Source organism: Agelaius tricolor, unplaced genomic scaffold, assembly GCF_023055355.1.
Source record: "Agelaius tricolor isolate 1412-34295 unplaced genomic scaffold, bAgeTri1.0.p SCAF_5, whole genome shotgun sequence".
In the NCBI taxonomy this organism is placed as follows: domain Eukaryota; kingdom Metazoa; phylum Chordata; class Aves; order Passeriformes; family Icteridae; genus Agelaius; species Agelaius tricolor.
In genome coordinates, this window is record NW_027269265.1 from 37,630,531 (window position 1) to 37,651,829 (window position 21,299).

Genomic DNA, 21,299 nt, shown 5'->3' on the forward strand with positions numbered 1-21,299 from the left:
AGCACCAGCCCTTGGGTCCCAGGCTACACTAGGTCCATAGAAAATGCCACCTTACAAGTTTGTGTCTGACAGTGCATAAATCAGCCTTTAAAGCCTTAGCAGCTGGTGTGGACAGGGCCATGCTCAGCCTGTGGTGGAGCTGATCTGCTGCTTAGCACGGAGGAGACAGAAAGTTTCTTCTGGAGAGTAAGGGTTTGAGACTGTTTGGAAAAGGAGGAAAGACTGTTTGTTTGGAAATGAGGCATTGCCTTAGGATACTCATTGGGATGGGATGCCACAAAAAATCCATGCAGACACAAAGATCAACTCTCTGTTTCCCTGAGTGATTTACGTTCCTTTGCTCTGGCAAACATAACCAGGCTTCTGGTACATCGCTAAGTGCCTGAAACTGTTGTGACCTTTGGAATTTGCAATTCAGTGCAGGCCTTGGGGAGCATCTTTTCTGGCCATGCATTGTATTTTTCATTCTCTTTCCTCCTTGCATTTGATTAATTTCATTTGTTTTGGGTTAATTTCATTTTTCACTGGCTTGACAACTTCATCCATTGAAGTTCTCCCTCTCAGTATGAGCAGAGTGTGTCAGTACAAAGCTTTCTTTTGTTTGCATGCATCAATGTGCTTTCAGTCAGACCTGGGGGGAATATTCTCAGGAGTAAAAGCTCAGCAAGGTCTCCATGCTTCAATTAGTTATTTGGCCTTTCTGACACAGCTAACAAGGGTGTTAATTATTGCTATTTAGAGCAGTGGCTTTGTGGCAGAGATAATTGTCCATCTGGAACTGAGTGAGTCTCTTTTCAGTAGAGCACCAGACAGCTGTTAGATTTTCACAACTGGAACAAATTGAAATATTTGTAATGTTTTTCCACTGATGAAAAATGTTCAATATTAAATTAACTGAGGGCTCACAAAAAAGAAAGAAGCCTGCCCTTTTTCTTAGAGATTTTCCAATCAAAAAATTTGCATAAAAATGGGTAATTTAACTCTTGATACAGGATGCTTGCAGATTATGAGGCAAGGGTTCATTATTACTTTTTCCTGCTGTAAGGCAGCATTGGTGTTGCAGTGTTCTAAGCTCATTCAGATTACTTGGATCAGCAATTGATTTTAAATTCCTCCTCTCTGAGAAAGGGCTGGTTTTCAAAGGCCTATCTCAGTGGTCAGAAGTGTATGGTTTTGCTCTGTGATTTTCAAAAATGTTTGTCCAAAGATTAACAGTTTGTGACAAGGGTATTTTTCTGTTACTTAACTGTGTATGTTAGTGAGGCATGTGATTTTATTTAGTTATTTATTCTCTAAGTGAGCTCTCAGGGGCTCAGAGTTGGTTGCTGAGGTGGGAATGATCTGTTAAGCTGGGTTACTTGCCATGACACTATTCAGAACCAAAGACAGTGATTTATGTCACCACTTTCCTTTACACCTCCAATCATTTGACTGTCCAAAATTGTCACCTGCCTGTTTGACCAGCAGAACATCAATACCTGGTATCTGTTCTCCCACACTACATTTTTCCTAAAATCTCCTGTAATCACAGCTATGGGAAATTGCAGACCAAGGAGCTTATCCTGCATGGAATAACGTGGAGGGTCTGCGTTCATGTGAAGACCCACTGCCTTCAGCATAGATACAAGTAGCTTACCTAAGACAAGGGCTCAAAAGAGTAGTACAAAATTATGATTGTTGAAAACACCTTTTCTACCCAAGGTAATATTTACTTATCTTAACCATACTGTTGTATTTAATTAATTCATGTAATCTTTAAATTTTCCATCACTCTCTTCTATCATCCTCCCACCTCTTTCTCTGTTCTACAAACTATTACAGGAAAACAACTGAATCATTTTGGTGGGAAACGCCAGTACCCACGTGAGATTAGTATCCTGGATGAGCATCTTCTGAACCCCCTGGAAGAGCCCTCCCTCCCAGGTACATGATTCAGTACTGAAAACCTGTCTCTTGGCCATAAAAGGTGGCTCCCTTCCTGACTCCTGTGTGTGATCTGCCTGCCTACAGCAATGAAGCAACTATATATAACCCAAAGATGTTTGGCTATAGGCAAGCAGTTTGCTGGAGCCCAGCTCACCAGCCCTGAGATGGCAGGTCCTCTTTAAAGAAAAGCAGAATCTCTTCAAGTGAAAACTGCATGAAGTTTGTATGAAGCTGCATGGCTCAGATTTGTAGTGCATGGAAAGGCAGCTTAGGAACAAAAGGCATAACCCTGTACAGAAAGTTGGGAATAGAAAGAGTGCTGAGCACTGAAGCTGAATAAAATGAGTGTAGAAAAGTGGTGTAAAGATGAAAATCCAGAGAGAAGAAAGTAAGGATGAGGAAATACACTGAAGAGAAAAATTGGATGAAAAAGCAGGAGGACAAGAGAACACTGGGGACTAATTTACTGGTAGTGGTAGAGATTGCTACTCTGGAGGACGGATAAGGATTGTGTGGGTGAGAAGAGCTGTCTAAAGGAGAAGGTCAGGAGGTGAGGTTTTCTTGAGGCTGTTTTTTCAGCCAACAAATACCAGCATGTGACTGTCCCATCTCCTGAAGGCTGTGTCCACCTAGAATGTGACAATCTGTACTCCTGACTGTTCCCATTAGCTCAGGGGAGTGCTGTAATGCAGCTGAAACTCATACTGCATTGATCCATCTGCATGTTCACAGGATGATGTCTGTTGGGGATAGTTTTGCTTGCCTTTCCTTTAAACAAGATTGGAATTTTTCTTTTAAAAGTTTTTAATTTTTACTTCTATTTTAATAATTCATCTCTTAAAGAGTTCTACTTTTGACTCTGGCTTTTGTGCACAAACTGTATCACACAGTTTTTCAATATATTACTGAAAAGTTTTATTCTTAGGCCTCATCTAATTCAGTGGAGGAGATGGATTTGTTTGGGTCTTAGAAAATGGTTGTGAAATAGAAAACATCCTTATCTGCTGCACTGTTGTAGAAACAAAAGAATAATGCTAAATGAGAACCAGGATAGAAATTTTCTGGGGAAGAAGGGTCCCTACAGATGGTAGCAAGAGGCTGTTCCCTGGCAGTTTCTGCTGCCATAGGCTTCTTGTGCAAGCCTGAGAAAAGTCTCTTCAAATGTTCACTGTGTTTCATAAATGGTCACTAGCTGTAATGACAGATGTTTTCAACCCTTGTCTCTGTGTACATGGTTTAGTTCTCATTTGGAATGTTGAACATCTTCTTGCTTCAGACTGGCACTGAGAAGAGGAATTTGATCATATCTGTGAGAGACTTGGATAAACCCCCTCTTGGAAGTTCAGTTTCTCTTCCCTTTTCCTTTCCCCCCTCACACCCAACTGATAAAGTTTATCTTCAGCCCATGATTTATCAAATAGTGTGCAGGAAATAAGGGGAGAGAGGAGAAAAGCAAACAGTAACCATAAGAAAGCAGTAGTTGTGCTATGACTAGAGGAAAGTAGGTATAATCTAAGTTTTGAGAAATGCAGGCAAGCTCACATCTGACTCAACTCTTGCTGTTTTGCTCACAGGGGACACAACTGTTGTTCTGTGGTGGTTCTCAACATGTGGTGCCAGTGGTCCCCATGGGCCAACACAAGCTCAGTGTGACAGTGCCTACAAGAACAGCAATGTGTCAGTGACTGTGGAGAAGGAGGGCAGGCTCCGGGGAGTACAAGTCTGGAGAGTGCCAGCCACAAACAGATACAGGTGAGGATCAGTGTGTGCTGGGGGGCAGCCACCCTAACTGCTTTTTGTTTGTGGAGTTCCAACAAGCACAAGTGTGGGACCACCTGTACTGAGTAGGTGGAGGGGACAGTGAAGAAATAGGAGCAGTAGATATAAGGATATATATCTGAGCTACTGTGAAGCATGGAAGGGTGAGCAGAAATGTAGAAGAGATCAGAAGAGGAGTGAGAGTAGGCATGCAACCAAGGAGTGCTGCCATAATCTCAGTCCTGTAGCCTTAGACTTCTGGCTATACCAGCTCACGCTATTTGTTCCTGCAGTCTATGTTTCCAGTACTCAGGTGAGGGTTGGTCTGTCCTCTTGTGCCGCCTACCTACATGGGACTCAGACAAAGAATAGTCACAAGCTGCTACAGCAGGGGAGCCTGCTCGGGAGAAATGTCTGTTTGGAAGTGAAGGCTGGGAGACCTTGCAGATGGATTTATTTTGGGGATGAGAATTGTGAGAGCTGTGTCTTCATTTATTTACTTTGTCTTGCAGGATTTCTGCCTATGGAGCAGCAGGAGGGAAGGGAGCCAAAAACCACAACAAGAGGTCCCATGGGGTCTTCATCTCAGCCACCTTCCACCTGGAGAAAGATGAGCTGCTGTACATCTTAGTGGGGCAGCAGGGGGAGGATGCCTGCCCTGGGGTGAGGGCCATGAAGCACATGGGGGCAGAGATCTTGCAGATTCAGTGGGTGGCTTGGGGTTTGGTGATAAAAAATAGAAATCCCAGAATCTGGACAGGAGACAGGAAAGACCCAATAAAAGAAGTTAGAAAGAATCTCAAAACAGATATAAAGAACACTGAAAAAAAAAACAATCCCAAAATGCACAAACAAACATGAAGCCCACAGAAACTTTGCTTTAAGCTCCTGGTGTTTGAAATAAGTTCTTCATCAGCTCTCTTGTGCTTATTTTAAGCAGGAAGCTCACAGGCAAGAGATGTTCTCCATCTCTTGTTGGATGAGAGAGATTCTCACTCAAGAGAAATGGAAATTGGTGACATGAACACTTAGGTGTGTGTCCTCAAAACACTATACCAAATGATCTGAAAGTCCTTTTGTCACTTAGGCTCAAAAACAATCTCTTTTCAGCATCAATTTTTGATACTGCCTTGTTCCAGAGGTGTTGTTAACCCCTGCCCAGGAACCAAGCTGTTTTTTCCTCACAGACTGGTGTGTTTGGGGATGCATAAACTATTCCTGTAGGCGTTTGAAGTTACTATTTACTTTCCCAAAGGAGACGATGTCTTACCCAGATGCTCCAATAGACTCCAAACCCACCCTTTCTTCACTTTATATAATAAAAAAATCATATCTATTTAAATAAAAGATACATTTGTGTATCTGCAGTTCCCTTTTGAGTGCACTCTCTAGTCTTAGGTCATAATCTGAAAAGTTGTCCATTAATCTCTTACATTTCATCATTTGTTCTCCAAATTGCAAATCACAACACAGCACTATCTCCCTTTGGCAGGTGCTACTGGAAAAAGTTGCAGTTAATTTTTCCCACTTCCAAAGCCCAACTTTCTTTGGCTTTGAAAATCGTGATGAATCTGTATATTGGGTGACTAATGTTTGTTTTTCTTTCTCTGGAGAAGTTCTGCAGCTCCAAACTTTGATTCTCTCTCCTCAGATTTACTCCAGTTGCTTTTCCCTGGTCTTTATCTACCCTTGCCATCATTTGTTCTCCTGTTTAAATTAAGCAGACAAATTGCTTCACCAACTAAGAAAGGCTATGCACCATCACTAACAGAATTGAGAAAGAGCTCTCCCTCTGTCAATTTTCAATCAATCTCAGTCTCAGTCTTGGGATGAGATGCAATGGGCAGAAAATGGAATGTGTTCCACCTGAATGTGATGAAGAGCTTCTTTGCTGTGAGGGTGACTGAGAACTGGAACAGGTTTCCCAGAGGGGTTGTAGAGTCTCCTTCTCTGGAGATAGTCAAAAACCATCTGGACACAATCCTGAGTTACATGTCCCAGAGAAGTCTGCTTGAGCAGGGAGGTTGGGCTGACTAGATGATGTCCAGCCTTCCCCATTTTGTGATTCTGCATGAATGAGAGGACACAGGCAGTAAAACTGGTGCAGGAATAGGAAACTGGATCTCCAAATTACTCTTCTAAGATGTATCAATAGATTATTCCCAACTATGTGTGGGTCACCTTTGCTTTATGGATTTATCTCCTTGAGAAATAAACAGTAAATGTGTCAGTAAGAAAGTTCTTAGAATTAATCTAGAATCCAAAATATTTAACTGTTTTGGTTATAAGAAGTTCTAAATATGCAAAACATTAATTATTTAATTAATGTGAAATTAACAATGATTTATTACATTTCTGCAAATCAGAAGTTACAGACAGATCTATCCCTCAGCTGTCAGTCCAAGTAGAAAAGGTCACTTTCTACAAAGATAATCTACATACTGGTTTATCTATGTCTAATATGCATGACAAGTATTATCCCATAATTGTACTGAAATACACAGACAAGTCTCAAGAGTTGGACTTTGCTGATATCTGACTCCATTTTTTTGTCTCCTTTCAGGGCAATCCTGAAACTCAGAAGATCTGCTTAGGGGAGTCATCTCTCATTGAAGAAGATTACAAAAAAAAAAGGGACCTGAAGGAATGGGCTGGAGGAGGTGGGGGTGGAGGAGGAGCAACCTACATCTTTAGAGTAAGTATTTCCTCTTTGCATCCTGCCTGAGCAGTGTCCAGAAGAGCAACTAGCTCTCACTGTCAGTCATGGCATATGATAAACAGTTCTTTTAAAAAGGATTATGAAAAATGAATCTTTCTCTTCTGCCTTTTTCTCCTTCTCCTCTTTCTGTCTCTCTACGGGTTTTGTCTTCTTAGTTGTTGATCTCTTTTTTATATACTTGTTTGTATTTATCACCTTCATTAGGCTAGCTGAACTGGTTCCTCAGTCCTTAACAGCTCAGATGTGGGAATTACACCAGGATCCCACTTTAATACTGGCAGCAGTCTTTAAAAAATGTATCACAAATCTTGACTTTCAGTTAAACAGTTACTTTTTTACTCAGGAACATGATGTGAAATATTTTTGCAATGATTCTATGAGACAAGCAGTAGCATTGCCCTGGCCTTAGGCCACTCTTCTTTGGGACGCTTTCATCATCTTTGATAAGTTTGTATGAGTTGGCATATCCAAGGGATGTGAAGTTTTTCTGATATTTGCTGGGGGGTTTTCCAGCAGAAGGATGGGATTTTCGAACCTTTGCTCATCGCAGCAGGAGGAGGAGGAAAGGCCTACCTGAAGGCTCAGGACAACTCCCTGGATGATGTACCCCTGGAGCAATTTGAGAACAGCACCGCAGTACCTGGAGTCAGTGGGAGGACTGGGGCAGCAGGTGAGACACTAAAACCACACCAGGTCTGAGTCAGGTGGCTGAATACACCCATTGACTGGTAGGCATGAAGTGAAGGGCTTCTTTTTCAGTCTTTTGGTATTTTTCTGTGGCAGTAGTTTTTAGAAATACGCTGCTAGTCTGTAAGGGATATCTTCTTATATGTTGTGTCACCAGATAAAAAGAAAATGCACAGGACAGCTGATGAGTGCTCCAGTAGAGGCCATTCCATAGAAGAAAGGAGGACCCCTCTCTTCTATGAGCTGAATCGGGGAAAATGATGTTTGGGGGATGGAGCCTGCTCCTTCACACTGTAGCAATGGCCTTTGAAGAGAAGACATTTTCCCCTTACTACCCTTAAACCCTAACAACAAAATTGTATTATGAGAATTATACCAGAAATGGAACCTTATTTATAATCTTGTGATGGCTGTGCCTAGAATCCATTACTAAGAGATTAAAAAAAATCTGGTGGTTATCCATCTCCTGCTGTAGTAGGCTTACAGAGAGGCCACTAAAGTGAGATATAGAAATCCAATTTATTTTTATTTCCCTGAGGAACTCAGCATATTACATGGCTGACTGCCCTAACCAGTTATCCTGAAGGGGAGTGGTAGGCTCCTTATTTTCTTAACACCACAAGAAATTGGTGCTGAGGTGTTGGTTTATTCTGCACATACATTGATTGTGCATTAGATTTCCTGTTTGTTATTGCCCATGACAGCAAGGAGCTTGTCTGTATATTCTTTTAAACTTAAAGAAAGATTTACCTTGAACTAGGAACTTAAGAAATTAATATGGACTCATCTCCATCTCTCTGCAAAGCATCTCTCCTTGTGCTTCTCTCACCTGTTCTTGTTTTCTTTTCCCACTCTCTGACTGAAGGTGGAGGTGGTGGCTGGCAAGATGAGAGTCTGCTTCCTCAGGCTGGGAAGTCCCTTCTGGAAGGTGGAGAAGGAGGTCAAGCTTGTCCCCAAGCACTAGCCAAGCTCCAGTGGACCACCTCTGGTGGTTTTGGTGGAGGAGGAGGAGCTTGTACTTCTGGGGGAGGAGGCGGAGGGTACAGAGGTAAGCCTTCTGGGGCAATAGTCATGGTGATTAATTTTGTGCCCTTCAGAGCCCCTGCAGGTCTCTTAGTGCAGGTGCACGACCGCAGGAGGTGAGGCACAGATACTTCAAGTTGAACAGTATGAAACCCACCGTCTCTCCACCATCTCTCCATAACTGGAGAAATCAAGGATAAAAGTGTTCCTATGTGATTTAATATTTGGAAGGTGTGATGAATCACCCCTTCACCCATTTCCAAGTTACCCATGGAAAATGTTCCATTTCTTTTTTCTGTTCAAAACAAATACATTTTTACCTTGCTGAACTGAGAAACCTGCATCAGATGAAGTCACTTCACTAACCTTGATACTGGCTGGGTCAAGTGAGGGTTTGACATTATACCATCCAATATCACTGGAAGGTTGCAGAGTGACCCAGGTGATAATGGGAATGAATGCAACCTTTCAGAGACATCATATTCTTTGCAGCATGCAGCACTGATCAGCTAGCCATACTCTTCTCTCCCCAGGGGGACATGCCTCTGATAGTGATGATATCACAGCTGATGGGCAGGATGGCATCTCTTTTGTGAACCCCATAGGAGAGATCTTCTTGCATCCCTTGGCAGGTACAATATGGTTCTTACTCTCATTTCTTTTCTTCCTCCTTTTTCCTTCTTCCTCTCTATTTCCTCTTTCCTCCTCCCTCTTCTCCTGTCTTTGTTTTTCTGTTCATTCCATTAAAGCTTATTTCATGCTGCAGGTCAGATCTTTAGCTGTGGTCATTTCTTTAAGTATTTTCATGGTGCTCTGGGACCTTTTTTCTCTCAATCTCTAAGCCAGGAGAGACACCAGGTTCAACCACACATCCTCAGTCCCCGACTTTTCCAGGTCAATTCACTTCAAGGCCTTTCTGTTTGCTCAAGAGACCAAATATCTTCTTCCCTACTGATCACCATCAGGCTTCTGACATGTCCACACTGTGTTGGACTATCTGCTCTCCTGCAGAGAAGGAGAGAAGTTGTAGGTACCTGCTGGGTTTTGTTCTGTTGGCTTTTTTACCTTATTGGAACAAGATAGGAAAAACTGAACTAAGTCCATCTGTTGTGTCTGATTCCTTGTTCAGCCATGGAGAGTCATGGTGAGGTGGAGGTTCAGATCTATCTTAACTGCAGCCACTGCCACTCAGACAACTGCAAGAGGGACCCTGACACCAACCTGCCAGTGTGCCAGTGTGAGATGGGGGCTGTGCTGGCCAACGACAATGTCACCTGCACTGGTAAGTTAAGAAGTTTTAGCCTCACTGGATAATATCTCCATTCTTTATATCATATCTCCTCCTGGCTTTTTTGATGTTCATTTCCTGAGTTAGAGCTAGTGGATCCAGTGGACAAGGTGGTGTGAGAAATGTCAGTCAAACATTGGACTGAAAATTCCTGCTGACTTTTGCTTACATGTTGAGCTGCATCTATGCCGCCATCTCCAACATTCACATTTGGATTAGGCAGGAGGTAAAATATCTGTAAAGAGACATGGTGTGAATTTCCTGAATGGGCTCAGTGTATCAGATATTTAAGCATAAATACCTCTCCAGGATAACGTACCACCTACTGCTGAGTTATTTAAGCCACAAATTGCTTCCTTCCACAGCAGTTTCCCACTGTGCCTGTCAGCTGATGCCTTGTACTCACAGTAATTTCCTTTCACAGTATCTTGGAGCTCCAAAACATCAAGGCTGTAGACATTTTCAACTTATGAGTAGTGATGTTACCCATTTATAGAAAACTGAAGAATGGATAAGAAATCTGTGTTTTATCAGTTTGTGTTCTATCTTCACAATGATTTAAAAATTGTTTAAGTACTTTTTCAACCTTCAGGATTATAGAGGGTTTGCTGTAATTTTTATAAAATGCTCTGACCATGATCTCTATACTGTTTTCTGGAATATAAGCAACCTTCAGAGGGATGCTTTTACAGTAGTTCTTGTTGTTTTCTGATTCATGCAGCTGTTTTTATTCTTCCAGTGCCCCAGGGTCCTAGACCAGAGGGACAGCTGTCTCTCCCCCTCCTCTTAGCTGTGGTGTCTGTGATTGTGGTGCTTGGAATGATCCTCACCTGTGGCAGCCTGTCCATCAGTAAGATACACTTACTTCTTATCACCCTTTGACCTGGCTTTTTCCAGCTAAATTAGACAAAAGGAGACCACCTGGCCATGTGCCACTGCTTTGAGTACTTGGAGCCAAAGTGTTGCAGTCTCCCAAGTGGATTGGAGGAACAGGGAAAAAGAAGTGATAGGAAACATCACCACCCACAGTTAGGCACAAGCATAGTCTAAAGGGCAAGGACTGCTCTTCCCCACTAATTGCCACAGAACAAAAGAGCTAGGGAAGCCTTCTTAGCAGGTGTTTCTGTAGCAGCCACTGCAATACTAGATGAAATCACAATCTGTAATTAAATATATAATTCATTCAAGGACATGGTTTGCTTTTTTGGATTTGATGTCAGCAAGATGTCTTGTGGAGCACTCTTCCTCAGCCAATGCACAAAGCAGCATAGGAAGCCTAAGTTGTTCCCAGGCGATTAGGTGTTTGCAGGAATAACACTTTTTACATATCTGATACTAAATCACTGAAGACTGTGAAGAAGAGCAGGATACAGCAAGCCAGAGATGTTTTTGGACCATTTATAATTCTGGGATTGGTGTCATTCTGTTCTTTGTGGCCAGCATTATCTCTTCTGTCCAGTTGTAGATCTTGTTTATGCATTTTTATTAATCTCTCCACTCACAGTTTATCACCTGAAGAAGCAGCAGCTGGAGGGATCCAGATCACGACTGCAGAGCCCAGAGTATAAACTGAGCAAAATCCGCACATCTGTCATCATGACCGATTACAACCCCAACTACTGCTTTGCAGGGAAGGCTGCCACTCTGAGCGAGCTGAAGGAGATCCCACGGAAGAACATCTCTCTGCTTCGGTGAGAAAACAAGGCCCACCTCTCTTGCTAACTGCAAAGCACCCAGTCCAAGTCAGCCAAAATACAACAGATGTGATACTAGCTATGTTCTCTAAGATAATTTGATTCCATGAAGTTCTCAGGCAGAAGTGTAAGATTGTGAGTCTCCTGTTCCATGTTCCCACACATAAGTATTTCGCCTCTACTGTGATTGTGCTTTTATTGCACTTGCCTCCTGGCAGCAGCTCCCTTTCAAATCTATAGCAGTATGTCTACTTCAGCATTTCCTATCACAAGGAAATTTCCTGTCACAAAGAGATACATGCTAAGTTGCTCTTCATCATCCAGATGATACTGATCAAAGTTATATAAGCTTTAGAAGGAACAATTTGATCATTCTTATGTCTTATACAATCTCCTGAAGACATCAGTCTGCAGCCACCTTATTCCATTGCTCTCCCTTTTTCTTGTCTTTCTTTTGCCACAGTTGGTGATAGACCCTAGGATTGAGCAGGCCTATTTTTTGTTCAGAACCATCAAGGATCCAACCTCCCTTTTTTAGTGATAGTGACAGAGAATACTGATAAGCTATTTTCAGAAGTTTTGAGTTGAAATCAAACTCTCTTTTTGATTTGTATTGGACTGGATGAAAAGAAGAGCTTGGCCAGCTCTTGGATCCAAGGACACATAACATCTGTTACCCCTCTTCTTTTCTTGCAGGGCACTAGGACATGGTGCATTTGGTGAGGTTTATGAGGGAACTGTGGTAGGCATTGCAGGGGACCCCAACCCTCTACAAGTGGCTATCAAGGTCAGTACCCACAAATTTCTTCTACAGCAATAATTACTCATAAGAGCCATGTTATCCCTATTCCAACTGGAAATGTATGTGTATCACATGTATAATGGCATATGCATATGTGTGATGCAGGCTTGGACACATTGCTGCATCCAGGCATTATCAGCTTTGATGAGCACTTTCTCACAAGTTTTTCCACATGATGTATTTAAAAATCTGTGTTGTTTCTCAATTACTTCCCTTTATATTGAGAGTAGTGCTTTTCTACTGTATGTGAAATTTTCAGGTTGTTTTTTGATATTGCACAGTGTTAAGGATGCTGTTGTGAATATATATTGCAATTTCACAATAATTTCTCTGTCATTAATGGCAAGAGACAATAGGCTGGTTTTCTTGAAATGACTGCTGTTGCATCAGGATTTGTCAATTACTCAGCCCTGAAGTTAACGATGCTCATATTCTGCTTCTGTTATTTTATAAGCCTGTGACTCAGAGAAACAAATCTACTTCTATGAGTTCAGCTCAAGAACATAGCCTTCATTAATTAAAGAAAGTTCTACTGTTATTCATCCTGTCTTTTATGTCATGAACTTCCCTGTGTCACTGTACAAATGTGGGTGAAAACCCAGGACAATAATAAGCAGTTGGAACTGCCCAACTCAGTTTCACTGGAAGAAGCACCAGAGCACAGTGGAAGAAGCAGAAGGAGATCAACATATCATTCATTTGTGGTAATCCAGTTCATCTGTATCAGCAGAAGATGTCCAAATCTGCTGGCAGGAAAGAAAGTTACAGGGGCATGTGACACAAGTATTTAAATCAAGTGGCTGTGTGTGTCATATGGCATGCAAGCATGTGCTGCAATGTGGACACAAAGAAAGGGGAGAATAAATAATAGCTGTCATTTAAAAAACCTTCCTAGGTCTGTATGTCCCCATCTAATATTTTTCTTGATGTGTACCTGAATATATTTTTGTTCCAGAGTTGTGCATAGAGTTCAATTCACACACACACACACAAAATTTTCAAGTAGGTCATTGTTTCCTATTGTGACTTATCTAACATATAGGTCACATGCAGTGCAATAAACTCATCACCAAAAGGATGAGCCCCTGCTCTTAGGTGCCTGAGGTGATTTATATGTTACATGCTCATTCTTTTATTTTCTTTTTTTTCCTTTTATCTCTGGTGGTCACACAAATATTCTCAATTCTTTGGTGGGATGGCCTTCACTGCCTCAACAGACCCTGCCAGAAGTCTGCTCTGAGCAGGATGAGATGGATTTCCTGATGGAAGCATTGATTATCAGGTATTGTTTAAGGGGCTTTTTTACTGATAGTGGGCAGGGGGAAAAAGAGTAATGCAGGTAATCATAGAATCCTTTATTCCCTTGCCTGTGTTCAGAAAATAAATTCAGTCTTATTTTTCACCAGATGGCATTTTAGTAGCATATAAGGTACTACTTGTTTATCTCAAACAAGATAACTGAGGTTCTTTTGTTGCCTGTTTCTGGTGCTTTAATGCCAGTAGGCAACTTGGCTGCACAGAGCAGAGGGATGGAGAAGAGAATCAGAAGGACAAGAAAGCTCATGGATGAGATAAAAACAGTTTAATAGGTAAAGCAAAATCTGTGTGAGCAAGCTAAGCAGCGCTGAAAAATTCCTTCCCTACTTCCCATGAGGGCATGTGTTCAGCCATCCCAGGAAAGCAGGACTCCATCATGCACAGCAGCTACTTAGGAAGACAAATGCCAAACTCTGATTGACCTTCCTCCTCCTTTCCTCCATCATGCACACCAGCTACTTGGGAAGACAAATGCCAAACTCTGATTGCCTCTTTCCCCTCCTCCTCCTTTCTTCAGCTTTTATAGCTGAGCATGACACCATACAGAATGGGATGTCCCTTTGGTCGGTTGGAGCCAGCTGTCCTGGCTGTGTCCTCTCACAACCTCTTGTCCTCACAGCCTTCTCGCTCTGGGGGAGGTGCGTGTGTGTGAAAAACCTTAATGCTGGGTAAGCACTGCTCAGCAGTAGCTAAAATATCAATCTGTTATCAGCACTGTTTTGATCACAAATACAAAATGTAGCACCATATGAGCTACTGTGAGGAAAATTAACTCTATCCCACCCAAAAATCATTACAATTTAACAAAAACTTTGGTTGATTGGTTCTGCTGATCCTGTTCAAAAGAGTAAGAAAGCGCAACATTTTTGTACAAGCATGTTCTGCATTTGATTTGATGTCTTTGCAAGCTTGACAGAACCTTTATAAGGTCCTATGTGCATGACCCTCTGACAGTGAATTATAAGATCTATAAAATCTTCTTGGAAAATATAGCAGGCAGCCATTCCTCTTATCTCCTGTACTTTAGGTATTCCAGCCTTAGAATTTACTTCATTAACAGAAATCCATAATCTGAAAACAATAGTGGGATCATGGATGACTTTAAAATAGTAGCATAGTCAAGGTTAATTTTAAGTACCTGGAATTTATATATTTTGAATTTGTGCAATGTGAAGTTCCTCTTCTCATTGTCTGGCCCAGCTTATACTTAGATGCTGGTTTTCTGCTATTAAAGCATGAATCTCATGAAATAGTGCCACTCCCTACAGTCTGCAAGAAATGTGGTAGCTGAACAGGAGGTAACACTGATGTATGTTTTTTTAAAGAGCAATTTTAATCAATTAAGGAGTGCCTTGATTCACTTAGCACTACTCTTTCTCTTCACCAACTTCCTTTCTATTTTTAGTTCCTTTATTATCCAGGTAATTATTATCTAAGGGAAGATGCTGCTGTCTAATGACTGAGTCTTACTGTGCTTCGTGACAAGCTCAGCTTCCTTTTATAAAAAGCAGAATCACATAAGCAGCTGCTGCAGTAGGTATTAGCTGAGTCCCTCTGGCAGACTAAACACTGAGTCCCTAGTCCCAAACTAGACAGCACTATGTCTAAAATAACCAACACTGAATTAAAATTCCTACTAGCCAGGACATTGTGTCACAAATGCCAATGAAATTTGCATGCTTAACTTTCTTATCCCTCTCATGTCACTCTCATCTTTCAGTCAGTGTGTCCATTAAATTCTGTCTTCACAGACAGAAGACTCTGCTTTGCTTTTAGCTTTTCATACCTTCTGTTGAAGACTTTTCTTGGGCAAAGCTAGGCATAACCCTGTTCTTGGGGCTGTCATAACCAGAGAGGTATTTTGATATGGCTGAAGATTTTTTTTGTAACCACATCAGGATTTGCTTCAGTCCAGATTGTCAAATATCAAGACAGAATGAGAATGGATGGATGTTGGCCAGGTACTAATGCTGTGTTTCTCTTCCATGTGCTGTGACCTTGGCTTTCAGTAAGTTCAATCACCAAAATATTGTGCAGTGCATCGGTGTCAGCCTACAGACATTGCCTCGCTTCATTCTGCTGGAGCTCATGGCTGGAGGAGACATGAAGAGCTTCCTTCGGCAGAACCGACCCAGGATGGTGAGAGAGCTTCCATGTGAGGCTGTGGTTGATTTTAGTATGACTGCTTTTATGTTTTTATCAACTGGATAAAGGCACTGAAGCCAAGCTAGGCTGTGTGTGTGCCCCACCTCCCACAGACTTCTGGATACTTGTGTTGGTTTGCTTGATGCAAGCAGGTGTCAGTGAGACAAAAACCAAGCAGGGCAAGAAACTCTAATAGTTGAGGAGGTAAAATCCGGTCCTGCCATTGCAGACTTCACTGACAATTAGACCAATTATAAATAATTGGTCTTCTTTTTTTCAATACCTGCTTTGTTTTCCATGTACTGTGATGGCACATAAGGAGCTGAAGTTATAATCAGAATTCATAGCACTAAGTCCTCAGCAGGTGTGCATCGGCACCATATGGAGAGGTACAAATTTATACCAGTTGAAGAGCTGAGCCTAATTTATTTGATATATCTCAGACTTCCATTAGCAGTGTAGTAATTTCTCTTCACCCTTCCTGAGAACAATAAAGAAGTTCCTAGAGAAAAACTGACAAAAATTTCCCTATGGAGAATGATGTAAAGGGGGTGAAAATAAGCAGGGCTCCTGGAAAAAGTTTTCTTTATTGTTCTTAGGGAAGTGAAGATGGTGAAGGGTTAGTACCAGTCCTGGATCCTGTAGTAAAGCATTCCTTTTTTGCATACTGCTTCTGAGGGTAATCACTGTTCTTCTACCAGGTACAGATAAGCTGATGAACGCTGATGATGGTGTAAAGATGTGCACTTGTGCATTTTTACTCTCTCTCGCTCTCTCTTGTTCATGCACTAATTTCTCTTGATAATTTATTGACTCACCCTTTAAAAGTGGGTGCTTTTACATTCTCTTCTGTCTCACCTTTTAAACCTGCTTGTCTTTTGACTTCACATAACACAGCAGGGAGTAGTTCTCTCCCACCCCCTTTAACTGGCCATTCACACCAGGCCATAAGTCTCTTGCCAGATTGCACTCATGTACAGTGCTCAAGAGAGGCGAAATCTCCTGAAAGTTTCTGGGATTAAACAAGAGTTTACTCATTTTCTAATTCTTTGCTTTGACCTGTTTTATGTCCCTCTTTGCTCCTGACTCATTTAACCCTTCCCCCATCCTGTATGTATATCTCTTCCTTTCCCTTCTTCTGTCCTTCTCTGACTATACCCTGCCTGAATGATATTCTTCTGCTTCTCTTTCCTTCCCTTACCATTTCGTGTCCTTTTCCAGAATCAGCCATCCACACTAACAATGCAGGATCTGCTGAATATAGCCAGGGATATTGCCTGCGGCTGTAAATATCTGGAAGAGAATCATTTCATCCACAGGTGAGGAGAAACAGTCTCTTCTGATGTGTCTCAAGGTGCAGCAGGCTCATGCACTTTCTATTTGCAATGGATTAGACAGGACTAATCTCCTCAGGGGAGACAGATTATTTCCTCTACCACTGCAGGCTTGTGCTTAGATGACCAAGTGGATCTCCCTGGGTTTTTTTAGGAGTTAGGCTCTGCACTGCTCTTTGCACTCCTAGACGGAGAGCAGTGGTCTGTTCCAAGTGAGAGGCCTTAAGTACTAGTTTGTGGGTGTCTGCAACGTCGAGACAGTTGAAATTAGCCCTGCAGTCCACTAGATGGTAGTGTCACTCTGTGTTGGCTGATAAGACAATAAGGTATTTATTTCCTTTCTCATCTCCCTATCTTGACTGAAATGCTTTCCCTATCCCACCAGCACAGGACAGTCCATAATATTTGATCCAAAGGCTAGAGAAGGGTAGAGCAAGGGTGACAGGAGATAAAAACACATCTCAGACTTTCTTCCCAGCTCAGTGTCTGACCTGCTTCCATGGTTTTAGGAAGTCCATATTTGTTTCTTCAAATTCCTTTTTGCTCATTTGTTGAGCAAAAAATGTTGATATAGCATGCTTCAAATAAGACAAAACTATTATAGAAGGGATAAAGGTTATAGTTACCCTTTTAAAAATTCTGGTTGGGTACTGAAATCCTTCATTTTTTATTTAGAATTATTTCAACTCATAATGTTCCTAGGCATAGTGGGCAACTGGCTTCCTTACTGTGAATTGCATGCTGTTCAGTGCTTGTTTGTAAAGGAGAGGAGAGCCCTTGCACACCAGAGGGTCACAGAGGCTCTAACCAAACCAAGGTGCAGCCTGGAGATGTGCAGGCAGGCAATTGGGCTCACCCACATGTGCAGCACATGTGGGGCTGCACAGCACAGAGATAGGAAACAGTGGGCAGGGGCTGGAGAAATCCAGGGAAACAATGGCAAGCAGCCGTTGGAGCAAAAAGCCAGGAGGTTGAGATATGGAAATATGTTATATGGCTTTATTATTAGAACATCTGAAACAGATTTCTACTGTTTATATTGCAACAATAAGCAAGTTCTGGTGGAAAAGGGTTAGAGATTTCTGTCATTAAAAAAAGAGCAGTAAGAACGTGCAACAGGTTGTGGCTCTTAGATCTCTTAGATCAGTATTCTAATTGGAAACCTCTGAGTTAATCACTAGAGCATTCTATTTTAGAATCCTTACTGTAATAGTAACAGCAGTGTGTGACTTTAAAAAACCAAACCTCTGAGTCAATCTTTGCACTGTTAGATGTCTAATATAAGCAACCTGGGAATGGATTCATTTTGTCTTAGCCAACAATCCAATAAATCTGAACACAAGGAATTTCCCTCAGGTTTTGTATTAGTATTTGTTAGTGATGTCAGCATTGCTTAGAGTGGGTAGGGAAATGAAGAAGGCTTTCATTACAGATATTAGGAATCCTAGGGGTAGTGTAGTGGGGTTGTAGAGAGGCTTCTACCGAGCAGAAATTGTCATCTAGGAGTCACAGATGATAATATAAGAGAAAGTTGAACCTGACCTCCAAATCCTCAGAGATTTTTCAAGGTTGGCAATGGAAATAAACATATGAGTTGTTCAAGGAGCTTATTTTTCTTGGCAGTTAACAGGACCCCCACAGTGCTATGATTCTAATGACTTTCTTTTCAGAATGCATATTTAAAATGAACAGAAATATTTTAGCCTTGGCCATGAAGGCATCACTTCCATTTCTCACAAGCTAAACTTGCACCCAGCTAACAGCTGCTTCCACGTGGAGCTTTGACTGATTCCATGGGAGATATCCAGAAGTAACAAAGCAACAGATAACCAAATCTGGTTCTACATAACTTTTCAAGCAGTTTACTAAGACTGTCTAATAGCATCACATCCGTAACTGATGAGGACACTGCTGAGATGTCCCTCTTTAAAAAAAAAATAGAGCAAGAAAGAAATCTGTCATAATGTGGTTGAAGCAAAAGAGGTTAGGTCTGTGCTGTTTTCTGCCTTAGTGAAAGAAGGTGTGAATGGGGAAAGCTTGGCAGATGCTGGGTAGAAGATATAATTCAAATGCAGTTTAAGAATTGTGGTTAACAAAAACGATAATATAACTGGAATTCTTTCATATTTTAACAGGGCTCTTTACATTTGTTTAAAGATTACTCAAGTAATATTTGTAGGACTGGGTCTAATACTTTTTTTTTATTCCTTTAACTACTTGAGAATTTAGAATGATAATTAATTTTAAATTTTTTTAAGAGATATAGCTGCAAGGAATTGCCTTTTGACCTGTACTGGAGCAGGAAGAATAGCCAAAATTGGTGACTTTGGAATGGCCAGGGATATTTACAGGTAAGTGAAGGGCAATTTCAGTTCTGTGAGTAACTCAGTAATCTGCATAATTTTGACAGGTTTGAACTGTTTCGTTATATGTGAAGCAGTGGATTCATCCATTAGAGGTCTGAATTTGATAAGCAGTTAACTAATTTGTGTTAACAGACTGTAAAATAACAGATCTACGCTTACGAGCCAATCCACTTCAACTGTGGTCCCAGAAAACTACAAACATTTGTGGACACTAAACCAAGCATAGGCAAATTTATTAGCTGTTTGACCATAAATAATCTTAAATTAAAATTAAAAACCCCCAGCAACCATACTTATTACTTCATGATGTCAAGAAGACTTGCTGCACCAACACCCTGTGCAAAGCATTGGCAAGTTTGATGCCTTCAGCTGTGCACAAGAACATCCTCTGTTTCCATCTCAGTTGCAAAGAGGATATAAAATCCTGCTTCAATGCACTGTTGTGTTGATGACTTTTCCTTTTTCTCACTTGGCCCCCACTGTTACTTGCAATCCCCAGCTGCTGTTACTGTGGTGATAAGATCTTTTCTGTACCAAAGCCCATTCAGGCTGCGTGACATTCTCTGTGTATTTCATCTTTCCCAGAGCAAGTTACTACCGCAAGGGAGGAAGAGCCATGCTTCCTGTCAAGTGGATGCCACCAGAAGCTTTTCTAGAGGGCATTTTCACCTCCAAGACTGATACCTGGTAATAAATGGCTTTTAATCACTTCTGCTACTCACTGAAAAGCATCAAGAAATGTACTGCTCGAGGAACAAAAGTGTGCTCAGCAGTAACCTTAAAGTCAGAATTTCCCAGAAAAATATGAGAAGTCTTCCCACTGCATTCAGTAGAAGTATGGCTAAAGAATGCAGAATAAGAATTTAAATGTTGAATGTAAATAGAGGTCATAAAAATTTGCTGTTCATAAATTAGAATATTACAAAAAGCCAATCAAGAAGTAAAAGGCAAAGCAGATTAGATTCTCAGGAAGTCTCAGTTAAACATCCAGACAAATATCATCAAATGCTTCCCTCAGCCTTCAGAAACTTCCAGTTTCCATCAGTGACAGGGTCGGCTTATATCTCTTGTAAATTACTCTCTCTGTACCACCCAGGATTACTTTTTTGTATATTTTTTCTTGTTGCCTATAAAATGACAGCAGGTTTAATTAGAAGTCCTTGCTGGTTGCTGAGGAAACAATATTTATATACTGATTTCTCATACAACTTGATCTTTCTTTAAAATAAGCACCCCCTCAACAGTAGCGCATCCATGCACAGGTGCTGGGGTATGGAAGCTTTCCAGTTGCTTAAGAACACTTCTTTCTCTGTACAGCAGATCCTTCAATATGCTGTACTGAGGCATTCCCTCAAATGCCACACTGACCCAGTTTCCTGAAGTTGTTAGCGATGCCGGAAGACAAGGATTGCTTATCAGTGCCTAGTTGTGAGCAGCCAGCACTAAATATTTTGAAGGAAAGTGCTACAGTTCCTGTAATAGGCTATTATAAGTAACATGCATATACTGGAAATTTGACCTTTGTAGCAAAAAGTGACTGAAAATTCTGACCCTGCTGAAGTCCTGGCAGAATTCTCTTGACTTCAATGAGTCTAAGTCATACATAATTCCTAGTGGCACTATCTGACCTGTGGATGTAGAAAAAAGCACAACCATATCAGAAATGCTGCTACCTTTCAGTTTCACTGGATGTCTCTCCCTTGATTTTATACTTGAGCAACTTGTTCTGAAACACTGATTCAGATATTTAGGAAACATTTGAAGGTCCCTGTCTGATCATCTAGGAGCCATTCCAGAAGTCACACTTGAACCTCTTGAGCTGAGTAGAGGCTCCTTCACAGCTACAGCCCCCCACACTCACAGTCAGACCAGGTTTCCTTACCAGCTTGGCCCCAGCTTTCCCATAGCAGGGCCTCAGGTCGGGATACTTAAAATAATTTAATCAAGACGCAGTAACAAAAGAACGACTTGAGCTCCTTCCTCTGAGGAGGGGCCCCAAACAAAGGAAGCTCTGGGCTTTTATACCCTCACAGGCTAAATGTGCCAAAGTCTGGAGTCATTGGCTCCTGCTGTGTCTCTGAGTGTCCGGTCACCTGGCAATGCCACAGGTCCTCGTCCCTTGTTTTGCAGAGGGTCCCTTGTTTTGCCGTGGGTCGGTGCCAGGTCACAGACTCTTGCCTTGGGCTTCTGCCACCCAGAGCTCAACCTGCAGCCAAATTATCAGCACCAAATGTATTCCT

At 41.6% G+C, this 21,299-nt stretch overlaps 1 protein-coding gene across 2 annotated transcripts in view; it reads left to right on the forward strand.

The window, feature by feature from the left end:
• LTK (leukocyte receptor tyrosine kinase) overlaps positions 1–21,299 on the forward strand; it is a 92,701-nt gene that overhangs the window by 64,663 nt on the left and 6,739 nt on the right. For both annotated transcript variants that reach the window (XM_071427346.1, XM_071427347.1), the window contains 16 exons: positions 1,822–1,923; positions 3,501–3,678; positions 4,197–4,347; positions 6,248–6,379; positions 6,917–7,073; positions 7,956–8,138; positions 8,647–8,745; positions 9,243–9,395; positions 10,141–10,251; positions 10,906–11,092; positions 11,792–11,882; positions 13,115–13,179; positions 15,224–15,353; positions 16,581–16,678; positions 18,952–19,044; positions 19,645–19,746. In XM_071427346.1, coding sequence (XP_071283447.1) covers positions 1,822–1,923; positions 3,501–3,678; positions 4,197–4,347; positions 6,248–6,379; positions 6,917–7,073; positions 7,956–8,138; positions 8,647–8,745; positions 9,243–9,395; positions 10,141–10,251; positions 10,906–11,092; positions 11,792–11,882; positions 13,115–13,179; positions 15,224–15,353; positions 16,581–16,678; positions 18,952–19,044; positions 19,645–19,746 — 2,032 coding nt within the window. The remainder of the gene's footprint in view (positions 1–1,821; positions 1,924–3,500; positions 3,679–4,196; positions 4,348–6,247; positions 6,380–6,916; positions 7,074–7,955; positions 8,139–8,646; positions 8,746–9,242; positions 9,396–10,140; positions 10,252–10,905; positions 11,093–11,791; positions 11,883–13,114; positions 13,180–15,223; positions 15,354–16,580; positions 16,679–18,951; positions 19,045–19,644; positions 19,747–21,299) is intronic.